Source organism: Cololabis saira, chromosome 2 (assembly GCF_033807715.1).
Source record: "Cololabis saira isolate AMF1-May2022 chromosome 2, fColSai1.1, whole genome shotgun sequence".
In the NCBI taxonomy this organism is placed as follows: Eukaryota; Metazoa; Chordata; class Actinopteri; order Beloniformes; family Belonidae; genus Cololabis; species Cololabis saira.
The window spans coordinates 21,767,780-21,787,527 of NC_084588.1; the positions used below are offsets into that span (position 1 = coordinate 21,767,780).

At 37.3% G+C, this 19,748-nt stretch overlaps 1 protein-coding gene across 3 annotated transcripts in view; it reads left to right on the forward strand.

Annotated features, from left to right (window-relative positions):
* Positions 1-345: 345 nt before the first annotated feature.
* Positions 346-19,748, forward strand: part of scml2 (Scm polycomb group protein like 2) — a 28,260-nt gene continuing 8,857 nt past the window's right edge. For 2 of the 3 annotated variants that reach the window (XM_061740681.1, XM_061740691.1), the window contains exons 1-2: positions 4,733-4,816; positions 5,248-5,491. In XM_061740681.1, the coding sequence (XP_061596665.1) occupies positions 4,736-4,816; positions 5,248-5,491 (325 nt within the window). In that variant the 5' untranslated portion in view covers positions 4,733-4,735. Of the gene's footprint in view, positions 417-663; positions 733-1,257; positions 1,329-3,034; positions 3,270-4,727; positions 4,817-5,247; positions 5,492-19,748 lie in introns of those variants that run through there. The other variant, XM_061740699.1, reaches the window with a different exon arrangement.

Sequence of the window (19,748 nt, forward strand, 5' to 3'; positions counted from 1 at the left end):
TTTACGGAGGAGGTGTAACTCAAAATGATGAAAGTAAAAACAAGTTTTAAAAGAAAAGGTTAGAGTGAGGAAGGGATTAACATCAGAACTGAGAGTAAAATGTGAGTAGATGCTTCCAAATGTAACATTTTACAGGCAAAAGAACCGTATTTGGTAACATTAGTAGACATGTATACAACAAAACAATACTATAACACCATTTTACCCAGAGGTCACGTTGATTTACTAAAAAAAGAGAAGAAGCTCACATGGAAAAACCTCAACAAATCTTGTTTTGAACCATGCAGCACATTCTGTTAATATATGATATTGTAATAAAGCTTTTGGACGGTTTTATCTCCAGGTTCATTTTAGGCTGCTGCTGGTGTGACTCCGTCTGCAGCAGAGCATCATCATGGGACGAACGCCGCAGAGAGGTACTGCTTCTGCTTGTCCCATCACAGATGTACAAATAGATTCTACACCAACTTGATTAGAAATAATAATATTTAAATACATTAAATTTAAAAAAAAACACAAAAAGAGTTTACTATGGGTTTTGAAGTTAAATATACTCTGTAAATTTCCTTTTCCTTCAAAAAAGATTGCAGTCAGAGTTTTTACGCCTTCAATATCACAGAATTTGAATTCTAACGAGCGGTTCAATCACCGTCTTGATTTCAGATCAGAAAGAGGAGAAGAAGGAAAGACGCAGCAGCATCACAGGAGGCTCCGCCCTCGACAAATCCAGCGGTTGGTTATTCACATCTCTGCCTTGCAGCTCTTCATTAACATTCAAGTTTAAAACTTTTTTTTTTGTAAAAAGCTTTTTTCAAATTCATCTGTGTCACCACCTGCATTATCAGTGCGTTTTCTCTTTACTGTTGTTTCAGTAAGTTCTGGTGTAGCTCAATTAAATTATGTTGCAAGTGAACGTTTTGCTGCAGAGCATTTTAGACTGGAATTTGGATCAATTTTGGCCAAAATTACATAAATATGTATGGGTAAATAAAATGTGTAGAATTGACAACTGTGCATAAAAAAATAAAGGGTAAACTATTTTTTTTGTGCCATTTTTTTTTTCCTGATTTGTCCATGGGTTTCATTGTTTTTATTTGAATAAGTCAAAGGAGGAAAATGTGTAAATTCTTAGGACAAGAAATGACAACTTTAAAATCCGGTTTGTTATTGATGGTTTTGGCTTGGGTGTCTCTTCTGTATGTTGTCAGTCTGGTTTTGAGGGATCGATGTCTTTGCTTCTGTTGTGTTTGTTTCCAGAACCGTTCAGCTGGGAGGAATATCTGAGAGAAACGTCTTCCACCGCAGCGTCGCCTTCGTGCTTCAAACAGGTAGCTGCTCACAAAGATGCACTTTTAAGATTTCATATTGTATATTTTCTTTTCTTTTTTTTTGTTTTATCATGCTCTTATTTGTCATTCAGTTGATTTTACTTATAAAGCACCACGGCACAAGACATCTCAGGGTTCTTTACTGGTGAACAAGCTCACTGCAAATCCAGTTAAATGCAGTCCAAATCAATCTATTGATAATCTAGTTGAATCAGATAAATTGTAACAAGTTAATCTTATTCAGTTATTCAGTTAATCAGTTAATACGTTAATCTTATTCATTAAGATTCAGTTAGGACCAATTTAAACCAGTTTGTTTTTCAGTCCAGTTTGTTATAATTGAATTTGTGTAATGATTATTTCTAAAAAGCAGCCCAGCAAAGAAACAAACGTATTGCTTTAATCTTCTGTATTCCAGCATAACTACATGTTTTCTCTGCTGTTGTTACCGTTACTGAGTTAACTTTTACTACAAAATCACTATATTGCATTGTATATAGAATAGAATAGAATAGAAAGCCTTTATTATCATTATACTGGTACAATGAGATTAGGCAGCAGCTCCGTAAAAGTGCACACATGCAAAGACTATGTAAACAAGGACTGTAAACAACAAAATGAAAAAACAGGAAACATAAATATATATATACACTATAAAAATAGTGAATGGGAGGATAAAAATGTACATGAATGAGTGGAAGAATATTGCACTTGAATGGATGGAAGAGTATTGCACATAGATAAGTAAGGAATATTGGAACATTATGGATAGAAAAATAAAAAATAGAAAATAGAAAATATTGCACAGTATGAGGTAGTTTACTGGTTAAGAAAGTTCACAGCTTTGGGGAAGAAGCTGTCCCTGAGTCTTTTTGTTCGGGTCCGTATGGTAAGTGGAAACCGGGGTGGGTGTTGTCCTTTAAAATGTTCCTTGCCCTGTTGAGGCAGCGGGAGCTGTAGATATCAGACAGGGAGGGCAGAGAGGGCAGAGGGCAGCCGATGATCTTCCGTGCTGTGTTTGCACCGCTCTGCAGCCTCTTCCTGTCTGCTTCCGTGCAGCTGGAGTGCCACACTGTCACGGCGTGGGTCAGCAGGCTCTCGATGGTGGAGCAGTAGAAGGTCAGCAGCAGCTGTGTGTTCAAGTTCTCCTTCCTCAGCACCCTCAGGAAGTGTAGCCGCTGCTGAGCCTTCTTGACCAGTGCAGTGGTGTTGACAGACCAGGAGGTCTGCGGTGATGTGGACGCCCAGGAACCTGAAGGACTGCACTTGCTCCACACATTCACCGTTGATGTACAGGGGGGCGGGGGCGGCTCTGTTCCGCCTGAAATCCAGGATGAGGGCGGAACAGAGCCGCCCCCGCCCCCCTGTACATCTATATCTATGACTAATGACAAATAATTTCTATTGTCCCGCGCTTCCTTTTTTTTGGTTTCAAAAGTAGTTCTATATATTCTTTTTAAAATAGTTTTGTTTAAATTAATGAGCTGAATAGCACAGGAGCAGAGAGAGCAAACTATCGGATTTGATCTTTCTGGGCTGTTTTCCACTAAAAACAAGAATGAACACTGTTGCCACACTATCTGTTCTCAAATGCACGGCAGTGTGTGAATTCCAACTCCCTGCTTTCAGAGACATCCTATCGTATCAGCCCGTCAGACATAGACAGCTCTTAAGATAACTGACGGTGTGTTTGTGTCTCTCTGCAGTCCAGAGTTCCCCCCTCCAATGACTTCAAAGCAGCCATGAAACTTGAGGCACGGGATCCTCGAAACTCTAACTCAGTGTGCATCGCCACGGTGATGGGTATGATGGGAACTCGTCTACGACTGCGTCTGGATGGCAGCGACAACACTAACGACTTCTGGCGGCTGATTGACTCATCCGACATCCAACCAATAGGAACTTGTGAAAGGACCGGAGATATGCTGCAACCACCCCTTGGTGAGGGATCTTACACTTGAGCCTTGCAATTTATGCTTAAGATATCATTTAAACTAAACTTAAAAAGTATTATTATGAAAGCCTTATGAAAGTTATTATGTTAATATTCCCTGAGTCTTGACTACTTAAAAAAAAAAAAAAAAAAAAAAAAAAAAAAAAAAATATATATATATATATATATATATATATATATATATATATATATATATATATATATATATATATATATATAAATATTCTGTAATATATTTTGATTAAGGATAATAATCTTATTTCAAACAGGTGTACTCTTCAGGTGATCAATGTCACAATCTGCTAAAAAAAAATCAAAGGTTTAGTGTTTGAAAAGCAAACATGAGCAGAGACACTCCAGTTAGTCATCAAATCTCTTTTAAAGTCATTAAAAGGTTTTTAAAAAATCCTCAAGGAATAGGTGGAGGTAATTGTCACATTTCTCCCTCTACAGTTTATAATATTGTTAAAAATTGTAAGAAATCTATTGCAATTTCAGGGCCTGACATTTCTTTAAAAAGGGGAGCCTGAGCTGGACGACTGCGGTCCCTCAGAATGGGGGTGATCTACTGTTGCGTACATCAGTGGCTGATACGACCACATGGGCAGGAGATTTATTTTCGGAAACAGTTTTCAAGCACTTAAATATGGACTTACCTTCACAACTGTCACTTAAAATTCAACTGTGAAGAAAATAAGCCAGATGTTAAACTCTTCCAGAGTTAGAAATAACATCTGTGTGGCCAGAGACATCTGGGATGAACCTTCACACAGTGGAAACGTGGACTGCAGTCAGACCAATCAGTATTCTAGATCTGTTTTGGAAGAAATTGATCCCACGTGCGCTCCTGGCCGAAAAGACGAAAAAGGAACATCTGGAATGTTATCAGCAGCAGGTTTCAAAGCCAGAGTGCAACGATATGGAGTTGGATCAGTGTCTTCTTTATATACCCCTCATAACCCAGATATATACTGAGATGTATTAAAGACATGACTGTAACCTCACTTATTTAGTTTTATTGTTTATACTTCCAGGGTGAGCATACTATTTAAAGTAAATGAATTTTTTGGGATTTGGACGACTCTTGATAGTAAGTAATATATAAAACACATAAAAGCACATCAACACAGGAAAAATTAAAGGTGGTGACACTTTTTGCCAAATGCTGAGTTTGGTTTTAAATACTAGTCTATCATAATTGTGTGCATGGAGTCATATTTCCTCCACTCTAAAGTAGAAATCAGGAAATTATTTTTTTATTTTGTTTAATTATTGACGACGATAATCCATTGCATGTTTAAGTTTTGATTTCCTCGGCATAGTCATGCTGTTGGGATCAACTGAATAATTTGTTCCAGGTTAAGAAGTAGGTGTAAAATGTGTTTCTTCCATGTTTGTTGAATCTGTCGACGTTATCAGCAGTGTGGTTTTTGACCTACGCACAGGTTTCAGGATGAACGCGTCCTCCTGGCCCATGTTCCTCCTGCGGACGCTCAGCGGCGCAGAGATGGCCCCGGCTTCTGCTTTCAAGAAGGTAATGATAACCGGAAGTCGTCAAAACCTGCAGAAGTGAAACATCTCAATCACACCAAATACACATCAAGCACCACCCAGAAGGAGAAACTAATCGCAAATGATGCTTCAAATGCAATACCAGTAGAAGGATGCAGCATTTACAGCTGGAAAAAAGCAGTATTTTAGAAGTGAAAACATACAAAAAAAAAAGAATGAATATGACAATTCCAGTTTTTTTTAAACTGATGCATAAAAGAAATAAATATAAAAAAACATCTCAGGTTGATTTGACTTTCTGTAATAAAGAGAACGTTTAGGCTGCACCAGTAAATATTCGCAGACTTTACATTGTTCCTTTTCATATATAGTCCAGTATTTATACAAGCAGAGTGGATTAAAATGCTCACCATTAGCTCATTTCTGTGTTTGTATGTGTGCTCGCATGTTCAGGAACCGCCCATCCCCGTTAAAAACTTGTTCCAGCCCGGCATGAAGCTGGAGGCTGTGGACAGGAAGAACCCCTACCTCATTTGTCCCGCCACAGTGGGAGAAGTCAGAGGTCAGGAGATTTTTGTCATGTTTGACGGCTGGAGAGGCGCCTTCGACTACTGGTGCCCCTTCGACTCCAGAGACATCTTCCCCGTCGGCTGGTGTGCCCTCACGAAGCACAGCTTGCAGCCGCCCGGAAACTTTTGTAAGTGCTGCTTTGAATAATCTTTTATTGGTGGGGATTTTTGGCGGAAAAAGTGAACTACTGCTGGAACATCACTGGCATTCATTTATTGTCACATCGCTGCATTTTTCAATGGTATTAATTGCATACATTTAGAAGACAGTTAAATTTAAAGAATATTGTCTTAGTTCCAGTTTAGTTTTGTCTGTTTGGCCCTAAATCCCTACAGTATATTGATTTTAGAATTGTAAACTCATTACACTCCATTTCCAGTCTCTTTTCAAGGATTGGACTGATTCTGAGGTCTGTAACCAGACAACAAATTACAAGAATCATCTACTTTCCACAGAGAGAAACACAAAAGTCCAACTTGAGCAAGCCCTCTGCTACAGGCATTTGGTTATATTCCACTTTTGTGTTTAGTGAAATGAACAGTCTGACCAGCGTATAACCTACAATTCCCATTCTGCAGTTGTAAGTGCTTAACTGTTCATATATGTATACTCTTAAAGCGGCAGTGTTATGATTGCACTACCCTACATGTGGCAGGTATGTCATTATCCAAGGAAAGGATGCTTATGTGGCTGAATATCGATATACTTTTTTATGTAGCTTTTTTCGTTTTACATTTTGACCACTAGAGGGCAGTAGAGGGCAAACTCTGATGACTGAAGGCTGTGTTCGTTCAGGCGTCAGACGGCAGAGAAGCAGACTTGCTTTGTGAATGAAGAAGATGATTGTGCTGTGATTTCCTCGCTCAGTAATCATGCCTGATTCCGGCTGAAGTATTTCTGTTTAAGTGTGAGGGGCCGCGGGGGCCGGGCTTCAGTCATTACGGAGACAGAGAAGCCTTGTTCTGCACATCTTTCATTCAGAACCCTTAAGTTTGTCTGGAATTGAAACATGATGCCCTTTTATCAGATTAGCTTTTTTATTCAGAATTTCTTTCTTAATTTTGTTGAAAAATAATCATACATTGAAATGTTGCAGGGATGGGTATGATTTTTAAAAAGAATCGTGGTTTTGCAGCACTCATGCAGCACTTCTTATATTGAAACATACGTTTTTAATGGAGCCAGTTGACACTTATAACTATAAACCAAAATGTAAATGATATACACATGTACAAGTTGTCAAATGTACACTACTGTAGTACTTTTATGTAAACAATAGACTTTTAATTATATCCATGGTTTGTGTATAACATTTAATAACCGAGCACATAAATTGGTAAGAGGCATTAAACTATATTAGATTTTTTTTTTTTAAGTGAAAGTGGTGCAAACAAGAACAGTGAAGATAATGCAGAGAAAGGAATTTTAAAATGACAAGATTTAAACTCTTTTTTTTTTGTAGTTAAATGTCATTCTTGTGGCATAAACTATGTAGTACATCATATGCTACCCTAGAAGGGTTTTTGTAACGGATGCGTTACAAATAAATGCAGCTTTAGGTGTTAATCAGACTGTATAAATCAATGGATGAAGGATTGCGTCACGTGGCTTCTTTTTTTTAATTTATTTTATTTGTATTACAAATATTACAAGATAAAGACATTTCAATACAAAATGCATTTTGAAACTGGGCTAAACATGTCAGCATTTCAATATAAGTTTAAGACAGTAGCCTAACAGATAGAACAGGGAAGCCACTAAATGTATATATATATACAGTATATATATATTTATATATTTTTATATATATATATATATATATATATATATATATATATATATATATATATATATATATATATATGTCACATTTAGTTTTCTAGGGTCTGATGAAAGGAAAGATCTAAACAAAAATGTTGATATGCATGTTGTGCATTTTTGGACTTAATATTTTTAAGGAAGTCACAAAAAATGGTGGAGTTCTTTTAAGAAAATAGTGGGGTTACGTTTAGAAATGTACATTTATAAATGAAGTATTTTGCCAATATTATGAGATTATTTAATGGAAATTCCAACTTTGAGTCTTTTAAAAGGACCAAACCTTATGTTCCTGTACGTTCATTTTGACAAAGACAAGTTGTTATTCAGACAACGACAAAATGCATCTCAAAATAAAACAGAGACATTACAAGAGAAGAAAAGGTGTTCCTGTGTTTTAATTTCGTTTTTACAAAATGTACATTCATTTCAATCAATATTAAATCTAAGGCGTAGCTGTCTAGATGGGTTTATCTCATTTATTGTTTTAAAATGCACTTTTTTTGCTTTCGGTGGAATACATTTCACAAAGTTACTTCTGATTATTTTTAATGTATATGGATCAGTACAATATCTTTCCAGCATGATTTTTCTTTTTAAAGGTGAGGGAAAACATGAATTAATTAGTAAGAGATCTTAGAAAGCAATTTTTACTACATTTCACATCTGAAAAAATACAATAACAAATAAATAAAGGTACAGTTGATACATAAAGTAAAGAACCCTTTATTGAAGCAATTAAGGCTTGTATAACATTGAATAACATTAACTGAATCATTATAGACCTTTTGGGAATAATTTAAATTGCATTTATTTCTGAAAACTAGAAAATCATATACAGTACATTACGTTGTCCATTCAATGTTGAATAGACCAAATGCCTTGATCCTGCCCTTCTTTCAGAAATACAGACTTTCTCATAGTATGCATCTGTTGTTCAAGATTGGTGTGTTGTGAGACGAAAAATTATGTTTAAAAATCAATTTCCAGCAGCTAGTGGAGGACCTGTTGATGGAATTTTGATAACTTGTTTGGCAATTTATTAACTTCAACATCACATTTTAGTAAAAATTCTACACCCCGTTAGTTCAAAAAGATTTTTTTAGCAGATTAAACCAAATATCATCACATTGATTTATAAAATTTGTAGCCATTTCAGTTTTAAAGAACCTTTCATCGGATCCATATGAAATGCATTTAGACCTTCCTCCAAAGACTTAATTATATAATCTTTCTAATATAATTATGTTTATTACTCCATATAAAATTACAATTATTTTGATTTCAAGTTTTTATTATGTTGTCAGGGATATTTAAAGAATATGCAGGGTAAATTAATCTTGATAAACCTGGAAGGGTTTTTATAAATTAAAACTCTTCCAAAAATAGACAGGTCTCTTTGTAACCAAATATTCTAAATAGATTTTTTTTTAAATATATGTATAATCTCCAAAGTTAGCTCTATTTCTAATTTTCAAATCTTTGGAAACTGCAATACCTAAACATTTAACTTTTATTTATTAATATTATATTTATATTTATCCTATTTAATTGGTACGTTCTCAATTTGAGTTGAGGGGGGATTATGAATTGCCATCAGTTTGTATATATTTAAGTTCGAGCAAAGACGAGATGTCTGTGAGAATATAGTAATAATTTTGAGGCATTTGGAATTTGAGCTTCATTTTTAAGAAACAAAGTTGTATCATCCGCTAGTTGGCTTAATGAATTAAGGCTGATTTATGGTGCCGCGTTACTCCAACGCAGAGCCTACGCCGTTAGGTACGGCGTAGGCTCTGCGTCGATTTAACGCAGAACCATAAATCAGGCTTTACCCTCGGCATTTACTCACCGGAGTCATGATGCGCAGCCGACGGGACCACGCCCACGTCAATCAAAGATAGCTCTGCGCCCAGCTCCTTCAACCTGGCATATGTATATATCATTTACTGCTGGATATACCGTTTAACATGTCGACTCTACAGCTATTTCAAAAATGACACTTTAGCCGACGTTGGGTTAATCCAAACTGTTGGTTGGTTTGGTCGGCGCGGTAGCTTGACGATTACGGTTGAGGAAGTGATAGAGGCAGTTATTGCTCTAAATACATTTCCTCGTGTAAAACCAACAAAAAAAAATCGTCCTCAGAATCATCATGAGTGGGAAATCAAATGATTGAAACCAAAGCAGTTTTTTGAACCAAGCTTTAATTATATTTATTTCTGCTCTGTTGGACATTTTAACATAAGAGTGAAAGCTGATAGACTCGCTTTTGGCGCCGGCCTCTAGCGGCCAGTCAAGGAACTGCAACCAATCTTAGTTCTGCATGAGCCTCAATGCGGTAGTAAGTAGTAAGCGCTCGATGGCTGGAAGATGATAAAACAATTTGAGAGAAGTTAAAGTCATAACAAATAAAATAAAAAAAGAATGAAATCAGGTTTTAAACAAATTGATTTACTGTAATAGGTTGTTCATGGATCTTTTGAATTATTTAGCATTGTATGAGTACGCAAGTGATTTTTTTCAGTATGAATACGTCTAGTACACATAGCAAACAGACAAAGTGGAGGTACAATGTGTTACTCAACATGTGTATGTTTACTTATGTCAGGCAGTAAAGCAGTAAAAATTGAAGCCCCTTGACGTCACGCAGCAGCATTAACCACAATTAGGTTACGTCTGATTTTAAAGATGACTAAATAGAGCAAACTTTAGCCACCCTTGAGTGTTGACAGAACCAAATGTGACGACACAATCCTGAACTATATTGGTGATTTTGTCCCAAAAGACAGTAAAGAAAAATATCAAATCAAAAAAGGAGAACATTTTGGGAATCCGATAAATGTTTGCATAACAAGTGGCTTCATAAATCAACCATACAAGTAGTTTTCCATTAAAAAAACACAACAAATCTACATAAATGTTTCTTGTGCATATGTGTGACAGATTAAACAAGATTACCAGCAGACTGAGTTGATGGCTTCAGCCTCAGGTGTGGTGGAACTATGGAGGCATTAAACTAATTATGGATAAATCAAACCCTCTTAAATAATAATAATAATAATAATAACCCTCTTAAATGTGGCTGCAACATTCAGATCACTTATTTCAATTATGTTTAATATTATTATTACTATTCATAACAGTAATAATAATAATGCTACAATGTATTTTATAACTTGATCATTACAACAATGTTTTGTTTGTGTAAAACAATTGTTTTAGTTTTGCGTGTGTGTGTGTGTGTGTGTGTGTGTGTGTGTGTGTGTGTGTGTGTGTGTGTGTGTGTGTGTGTGTGTGTGTGTGTGTGTGTGTGTGTGTGTGTGTGTGTGTGTGTATACGCTATATACTGTAGTGCAAAAAAGCATTGAATATAGTTTTCAGTTTAGTTGCCTCAACTTAGATGAATAGTTATTATGAAATAATTGCTCTGAAATTATGCCATAATAAGCTTTGTCTACTGAAATATTACATTTCTTTACAAGGTTTAATACTTAATATAATTCCATCTCTTGATATTCAACACTGATTATTAAGCGGGCTATTATCTCTCAAGTAATTATATGCTAATTACTGTAGGAAGTACCAAGCAGTTGAAGAAGGGGTTAATTTAGCGTATTGATACCTGAATGTGCTTCTTATACTCTAAATTTCTAAATCTGAAAGCTGTGACTTTGCACATGAAGTTTTATTTGGAGTAAAATAAGATGGTTTCACTTGAAACATTCTTTCTCTACTGAAAGCACACACTAAGAATAAAACAAATAACACCATAAAGGGTCTTATGACTTTAAAATTTAAACCTTTTATGAAAAGATTTGACACATAAATAATGTATACTTCATTAATTATCCATGACCTTAAGACTGATGCACATGCACATTTAGGTCAGTCAGGGTACAGCTCTATTTTGCATTGTATATATCTTTTTATATTTTTTTATTTTTTTCTTCGCGTCCATATATCTTCTTATTATTAACACTATTAAGACTCTGGAGTAAAACCGTCAAGTAAATACGTTTTGATTGTGAATGAATCAAAGTCAGTTGCAGGGGTTTCTTCTGCTTTGACTTTATGCAGGTCACTGGGAGATTTGGCTTAAAAGGAAACTGTTGAAATAGTTTTATGAACTCAGTTCTCGTTAAAAATAGATTGATATTAAGTTGCTTTCTGATGCTTGTTTTTACGTAGAGGCTGTGTTTGTGAAAAATTGAGCTTTTGTCAAGTGGTAAACTATTAATTTTCAACCAGGCTGCAGTAATATTGTAATTATGCTCAGTGTTTCGGAGTGCGTTGCCATGGGATTTCCTTCTAATGCAAGTGCTTTATCTGTAAGGTTTAGGGTTTTGTCTCTGTTATATTTAGAAGTTTGCCATTTATCAAAATACTTTTGACAATTTATACTGAAGTGATTCTGTCCACTATGACACTGAAGTGTTCTCCAAGTTCACCAGATTTCTTACTTTTTGACCCTCATATATTCCCATTTAACAATTTGTCACCTTTATTCTGTTGTTGATGTCTTCTAGTCAATGATCATGTGACTTTAGATCACCCATGCCAGCAGCTGTGATTAATGGGAGTTGTATGCTTTTGTGCGATTCTGTTTGGGTTTCTCCTCATAGTTGATGGATGACAACAGCTACTTGTCCCAGTATGTTTTCAGGCCTCAGGGGACGATGCGATTAAGTTTAAAGTTTCCATCCAGCGCTCATTTCACTTCTCAAACAAAAGAGGTAGTTTTGGAATAATTCATAGTTTCAGGGCAGTTTTACGCCCATAGATTAGTATCATGCTGCAACAGTTTAACAAAAATAAAGATCCTCCCCATCTCACTTACCCCCCGGCTGTCGCTGTTCGCTTATGGCTTCAGTGTCATGTTGGTGTTGTCAGTTTCTGACTTGTTCATATAAACATCCAAGGTATGATTATGACTGTGAAACGTCTACATGTGATAAAAAGCAATTGCATGCACACATCACAACAAAAGATCATACTTTGGCGCTCTAAAACACGGAGTTAATGGGAACTAAAGTGCTTCATTGGCATCCTGGGTATAGTTTGATGGCTCTTCTGCCAAAGTAAAAAAGTTGAATTGCCTTAAAAATGGCTTGGGGTGTTGCTGCACACATTTTCCCTTCATTCAGTGGATCTATGATTTTGCAGTAAATAATACTAATCTACCCTGTCAAACCCTAACCTGACCTCACTTCTCTTTTTCCAGTTTGATAGTTGGATGATTTATTTGTTAATGTTTGAGCCAGAGAGTGATTCTGAGGAATATGGTTGGCTAGGTACATGGAAGTACAAGTATCAGAATGGTGACATTTTGCTTTCTATCACTTTCAGAAACATTACTAGTGTAACAGAAAGTAATAACAAGAGCTCTTGACTTGAAAATGTTCTTTGCTGGTAATGTGGCATCGTGTTAGCAGTTTCAGCAACATGACTCCTCGTACTCTCAAGGCCTCCGAGCCAGAAACGCCATCAGTCACCACTATTTATTTTAATTACAATGCAGGTATTTCTTAATTCTTCTTATGTTGAGGAGGGTGCAGTATTTCTCCAAAACGTGAAGACTGCCATCTTCTCATCAAAAGTAAAATATAAGTATTAAAACCCCCGGTCATCGGTATCAAATGTTGTTCATGATGTGGCTTGTAAGGAATAAGATAAAGGAAGTTGTAACGAGGTTAAAAGCTTGATTTGGTTTTTTTGTTCTTTTATTTTTAAATAGAGAGGGGCTTTGATTGAGAGGCTCTTTAAAGAAGAAAGGAGTGCCATGAAAAACATGGGAATCCCAAAACATCTGAGCTTACAGACAGATCTTTTATTAGACACTTCCACTTGATGTGCATCTCAGGGCCATGACAGATTCAAAAACACTGCAAGGAAAAGCCATGAATCTCAAAGCTCACCTCAACAATCAGCAGTGATTGCAAACAGAATCTGGAGAAATCTGTCTGACAAAAGCAAACCATCCTCTGATATTTTGTATTTTCAGTTTGTATCATTTATTAAAAAAATTTTTTTCTGAAGAATAGCAGTCAGGTTCAGTTCTGGAAGCTCAGGAAAACATTCCTGTATAACCTCACAGAGTAGTTAGGAGGGAAAGATAATGCTCAACTACAACAGATCTGCAGGAATATAGCAGACTCTGGAGCAGTGGTGGTGGTGGCACCTGCACAAATATTGACCTCAGGGTCTCACATCTTCGTGCAAAGCTCAGCATCGGAAGATTGCAGATGGGAAAAAAAGCAAAGAGGCAGATCAACGATGCTTTGTGCTTGTGTCACAGTGGCATGAGGAACATTTAACTCTTTATAAATAATGATTGATTCATTTTAACCAGCAAAGTTGGCAGCAAGCACAAGTTCTCAACAGTTGACATTCCCAGGGTGTCGTAAACAAGACACCCAATATTAAAACAAGTGTATGTGTGTGCGACCGATGACACCTATGTCACAGACCCTCATCTGTGCTGGGCAACAAACATGAGACATTTGAACATTTGTTTACCAAAGGTTCAACAACACTTTTAATTGTATTAACAGATATGAGCAATTTTGGTTTTGATGCAGAAAATAAAATGTTTCAGATCTAATATCTGAGCATGGCTTTACTTTTGCAATGTAATGGACACCTTCTTTAGGGGTTTATGATAATGATAATTTTGCATTAAATCAAGCTGCTTGTAGTAGCTGAAATATTTGTAGCTCTTTAAACCATATAAAATAAATGGCTAAATCACGATGGCAATAATTCAAATCTCCTGGGAGTTGCTGTATTATAAGTGAAAAAACAGGCTCTTGTTGAGGTGTTAATGAGCTGATTTATTAACTGAGCAGGTTGAGAAAAGGAGCGAGACTCAGTAATTACTACTGTCCTACATTTAAAATCTCTAATTAGGTGCCTAGTGGGTTGTTGTTGTTTTTTTTGTTGGGTTTTTTTGCTGCTCTTGTCAGAAAATAATTGTTTGATCTTAGACTTTCAATGTTCAAAAAAACGAACAAGGTTTTCTCAAATCTAAATTATGCAGAAACTGTAAAGCTTGTATCTGTGATAGTTATGTAGACAAAAACATTATTAATTTTTTTTATTTGTTATATCATATTCTGTAAATAAAAAAACATGCAATGATTTTTTTTAAATACTATCCACTTCATTAAAAATGTAAAAGTGCACAGAAACAGGGATGTTTAGTACAATGATTTACTAAGATACAGACTTTTTTACAACCACTAACTTTACCCATTCCCAGTTTATGTCGAATCCTAATACTGACCTCATCTCATCAATGCTACATTGGGACCGGGCTTTACAGGCCCCCGTGAAGTCAATATTGATAACAAAAAGGTCGTAACGAGGCTACACACAGAGGAAGACACTCATAACCTGTGTAAATCTGTCAGTGCTTTTGGTGAAACTTTGTTGCTTTGATCCGAAAAACTAAAATCAGACATGCTGTGTGGGCATGCTTACTAGAATGGACTTGAAAATTCATAACAGATGCAAGAATACTGAATTCTTTGTAACACCTTGTTGCACAAAATGATATCAAATATGATTTTCATTATTGCATTTTCACATTTAGCAATCATTTTTTTTTTCCACTTTAAAATGCGTGATGTCAGTGAAATGGCTTCCTCTGTCTAGTCTGCATTGTTCTAAGAAGCTGGGTGATATCCGACCATCCCACTACTTCCTGATGCTGGACCTGGTCATCTTTCATCGGGGAATGTCTGAATAGTCTAGGGTTTCACAGAGGGCGGCCCCCTTTGCGGTAGTAAGAGAGTGTGTGTGTGTGTGTGTGTGTGTGTGTGTGTGTGTGTGTGTGTGTGTGTGTGTGTGTGTGTGTGTGTGTGTGTGTGTGTGTGTGTGTGTGTGTGTGTGTGTGTGTGTGTGTGTGTGTGTGTGTGTGTGTGTGTGGATCTATAAATTGAAGGGAAGCTTTCCTGTGTGTGCACCAACTCCAGGAGTTTGCCCTCTTTCACCCGTTTCAATCAGGACTCTTCTGATCCAGTTTAACCCCCCTTTCAACCCCTTTCCCATCCCCCACCCATCAGCTTCTTGAGCCACCCCCCTCCCCCAGACTGGAGCTTAGAAGCAGGTGACTGATGTAGACTGTTGATATGGCCTACAGATAACATTAATAAAAGGTTCAAACCCCCCTCCCTCCCTGCCCCTTCCGCTTATGCAAACCTGCCCCCCCCCCCCGTCCAGCCTCCTGCTCATTCATTGGGAGGGAAGCCTGTGAGCGCGTCAGCCAGCAGCATGAAGCCTGATTTATGGTTCCGCGTTAAATCGACGGCGTGAGGGACGCGGCGACGCGCGACGTACGTGCGCGTCCCCGCGTAACCTACGGCGTAGGCTCTGCGTTGGTGTAACGCGGAAGCATAAATCAGCCTTGATGAGCAGCTTCAGCATGAGCAGCCTCAGCGTGGGCTTTGTTGTGGGCTTCTGCCGGGACTAAAGGAGACGCGCAGCTGATACACGCACAAATACAAACAATAAGGTCCGGACCAGGAGGGTAAATTGAAGGAATAAAAAAAAAAGTTTTGACGAGGAAAAAAAAGGAAGAGGAAAATTAGTATGAACTAGAAGAGGGTTTGAAACGGAGATCCAGGAAGCAGTGACTTATTGTTACGCTCTGCTGCTGCTGCTGCTACCGCGGCTCACTGCGTTACTTCTACTACAAACGCTGAAGTTCTGCTTTTTTTTGGTTTGGCATTTCCTGGTGAGTATTGCAGCTTTGTTCTTTTGCATGGATGAAATCAAAACTTTTAGCACGGTCCACTTCCATGACGATTTAGATTGTGCAGAGCGGGTTTTTGCTGATTGTGTAGCAGCAACCTCCAGCCTGCAGAGAGTATGTTCTTCTGTTGAGCAAACAGCTCTCATGAGAGGAACTGGGGGAAAACAGCAGCTCCTGCAACATTATTGCAAGTAAGCATTTGTGGAAGGGGGGAGAAAAAAAAACCCATCTATGACAAGCTCAATTGTAGAAACAAACAAAAGAAAGGAAGTGAAGACGACATCTGCAGCTGAGATGAAAGTTGTCTCATAATTAGTAGTGTTGCTTTCTTGGCTGTAAATCATCTAACACATTGGCTTTGTTTAGCTAAAATAGTGTTTTTAATCATTTGCGTTCGCTCACATGTATTGGGAGTAGCGAGCACTGGCGGAGGAGGAAGATTTTTACAGCATTGTTGGCAGCAATTAAGTTTGGAGCTCCATGTGTTTTTGATCATGTCTTTTTTTTCTTCTTACATCTGAGGCATCAGGAATAAGCTTGCAAATGATGTGTTTAGATTTCAGCCTTTCTCCTATGGGGGAAAAAGGCCTGTTCGGCTGGAAAACGACAGATTTTATTCTGTTTTGAGGTTAGAGAGAATGCCCATAAAAAGATTAGTGCATTTATGTATTGTGACTAAAGCGACTTAACTTTCTTTTTCTGCTTTTGTACACACACACTTTCACACCTGAGCTTCTGTTTTTGTTTAATTCAGTGTGTGTGTGTGTGTGTGTGTGAATGAATGAATGGGCAGTTTGCTTGGAGAATACTTTCCATATAGGGGTGTAATTCTGCAGAAGACCCTCCCCCTCCCCCCTGACAGCAGACACCCGCCCTAGCAGTGTTAAGCTCAAGTGTGTGTGAACACACACTCATGGATGTGCGTCTTTCTTCAGGCTATGGCATACACAGGTCAACAGGTCGAGCTGGAATTTTGTAGTGGTGATCAGTACCATATGTCTCTGTTGTATACATGTCTCTAATTTCCTCTTCAGATTCTTTTTCTGTTGTTGTTGAGGACTCAAGTTATTTTTGTTTGCTGCGTATATATAAAAATGCAGGTTTAGATTTGTACATAGAAATGTATCTCCTATTTGTGTAAATTAATATAGCTTATTTATTTAAATTAGTCGCTTAACATGTTTTATTAACTTATATTTAGAATCACAATTAACCATTTTACAACCAAGCTGCTGATCCTTATTGGCTTCTCTAAATTTTCTTTACCCTTCCCTGCATCCATTTAATAAAATAAACAGACTTGTTAGAAACGGTTCCCTGAAACAAGAGGAAAAATATAATTTTTAATAGATTGTGTAGTTTTTAAAGACGGCCTTTGTGTTCCCCAGCTTGTTTCAAAATGAATCAAGTGAAGTGAAAAACTGGCAAATTAAAAAATATTTGATTTTTGGGGTTATTTTTGTTTGTTTTGTTTTGGAAGGCATTTAAACTTCAAGTTTCTGAATAAAAAAATCATAGGGATCATCCTGCTTATTACCGGATCCCAGTTCAGAAGAAGTCATTAATATCCTACAGTTTTTATACATAAATATATTTGCAGCGAGACAATGCAAACATTTAAGCAAAGTATTATTACACCTAGAAAAATCAACATCACAATGTACTTGCATTAAAACAATCTCATAAATGCAATATGTATATGATTTTACACATTTAAGGCATGGAACTAAACTGCTTCAACATTTCTGGTGCAGTTTAAGCTTTATTTCTCGCAGCCTCGTGGTTGGGGGGGTCTCTGTTATTAAGTCTGTGGACTGAATCAGTGTGCAAATATACATGAAATGACATTCAAGATGCGTATTTAGGCCTTTTATACCCTCACCTCAGACCCTGAACAAGCTGACAAGCTCTTACAATTATATTGCTGCCAGAGTGTTGGATGAAAGTTATTTTTAAGGGGATTTTCTTTGAGTGGGGTAATTCCAGAGATGTGCTCCATCTGTTTTACATAAATGTGACGATAAACCAATATCAGGTAGAATATGACATTAACCACTAGTATGGATGCGGTATGTGGCGCTTTGGTGGCTGTCACATTATTTGAATGGATTACAGGGGAAGATGGAAGAAACATCTCATCTCAGATTTCCTTTGGTAAAACCTCACTGGTACCATCTGCAATCATTTTCATCTGTCTTGGAAGAATGTAATGCTTCTTGTTCAGTGTGAATATGTGGAGCTCTGCAGGTTGGCATCTTTGTTGGTCTGTGAGCAGGCTTTGTCTGGCCAATGCTGCTGAGTCCTTGCCCCTGAAACAAGACCCTGCTCTATTCTTCTCCCACTTTCGCTCATTTTCCAATTAAGCAGCTCTCGTTGTGCCCCGGCTGGCCCCTCAGAGAATACTGTAAAGCGTCCATACTTGCCTCCATATTGCCTCGGCGAGGAGGTTCTGATGAAAGCTTTGGCCCCTTGAGAGTGTCAGCATGCACTTTCAGGTCCCCGCTCTCACTAAGCTATACATTGTTATTGAAATAGAAGATGCTTATCTCCCGCTTTTTTTATCCACTTTCATTTGGAACCGGCTGTCACACATCCACTATGATATTTATGTAATCGTATCACAGTGTCGTACTGAGGCTAATAGAGATGCTAAGGGGTTGCGGTGCAGCTGCTTTATATTTTCTTTTTTTGGCAGCTGTTTTTTTTCCACTTTCCTCTCACTGTCTTGTCTCTGTTTGAATCTTCATAATTTTATCATTTCAAAGTAGTAGTGTTTTTTCTGTGTAAAATCTAAAGATAAAATGCAGAGATTTTTTTTGTTTGTTGGGGGGCATCACTGCGTAAAAGACTGTGTCGGCAAATAGTTCAGAACATTGTTTTTGAATGTAAAATGACTAAAAATCAAGGGACTTTGTTATTTATTTTAAGAAATCCAGGGAACCTGGAGAGAAGGGACAAGGCTGACAGTTTACACGGAGCAAAAACTGAGGCGTTTTCATGCGTTTTGGCCGTTCGTTTACACGAAAAACGGAGCTCAAAGCCCCCAAAAATGATCATTTATGTTGAATGGTTTTGTTTTTGCAGCCCTCAGGGCATATTTTATCACCAAAAGATATGTCTTTCTTGGAAATCACTGCATGTGCATCAGCAACATCTCTGAAAACCATTGTGAGGGAAAACGGTATCCACAATAAAAGTTAGCAAAAATTAAAGCTTTACCATGCAAAGAAAGATATAAAATACAAAATGTTTTCATTTAAGATGGACTGAGGTGAAGGGCCAAAAGAGCACGTGGCAAAAGGGAGATCATCTTTACATCTGAGAATTGTAGACACTACAGCCTCTGAGCTGAAGAGCCAAAGGAGTACGTGGCCTGTTATCACCAAGAAATTACAGATCTTTCTGGGTAACATTAATGTAAAATTACATATTTACTATTTAAAGCAACATATGCAGCCATTTAATTGACTTTACTCGGTTGAAAACGTGCTTATTTTAACTCAGAAATCTTGTTGAAAGATATGAAAATGGCCTGCAGACAGTCCAGACCTGTCACCAACGGCAAAATTAGAAAGTATAGCTAAAATATACATAATGAGGGCCCAAACTGTAGATAGCTGAAATACTACATCAAACAAGAATTAGCATTTTGGTTTCAAAACATCTGCTAAGAAAATGTGATGCAACTAAGTTGTAAACTTTTTAAAAACATGTTCCTGACGTCCTTTTTTTTTTCAAACACAAGAAAAATGTTCAGTGCCGAACTGGCTGGACAGAGCCCGATGTCAACGCTGGGACATCTCAGTTCAGG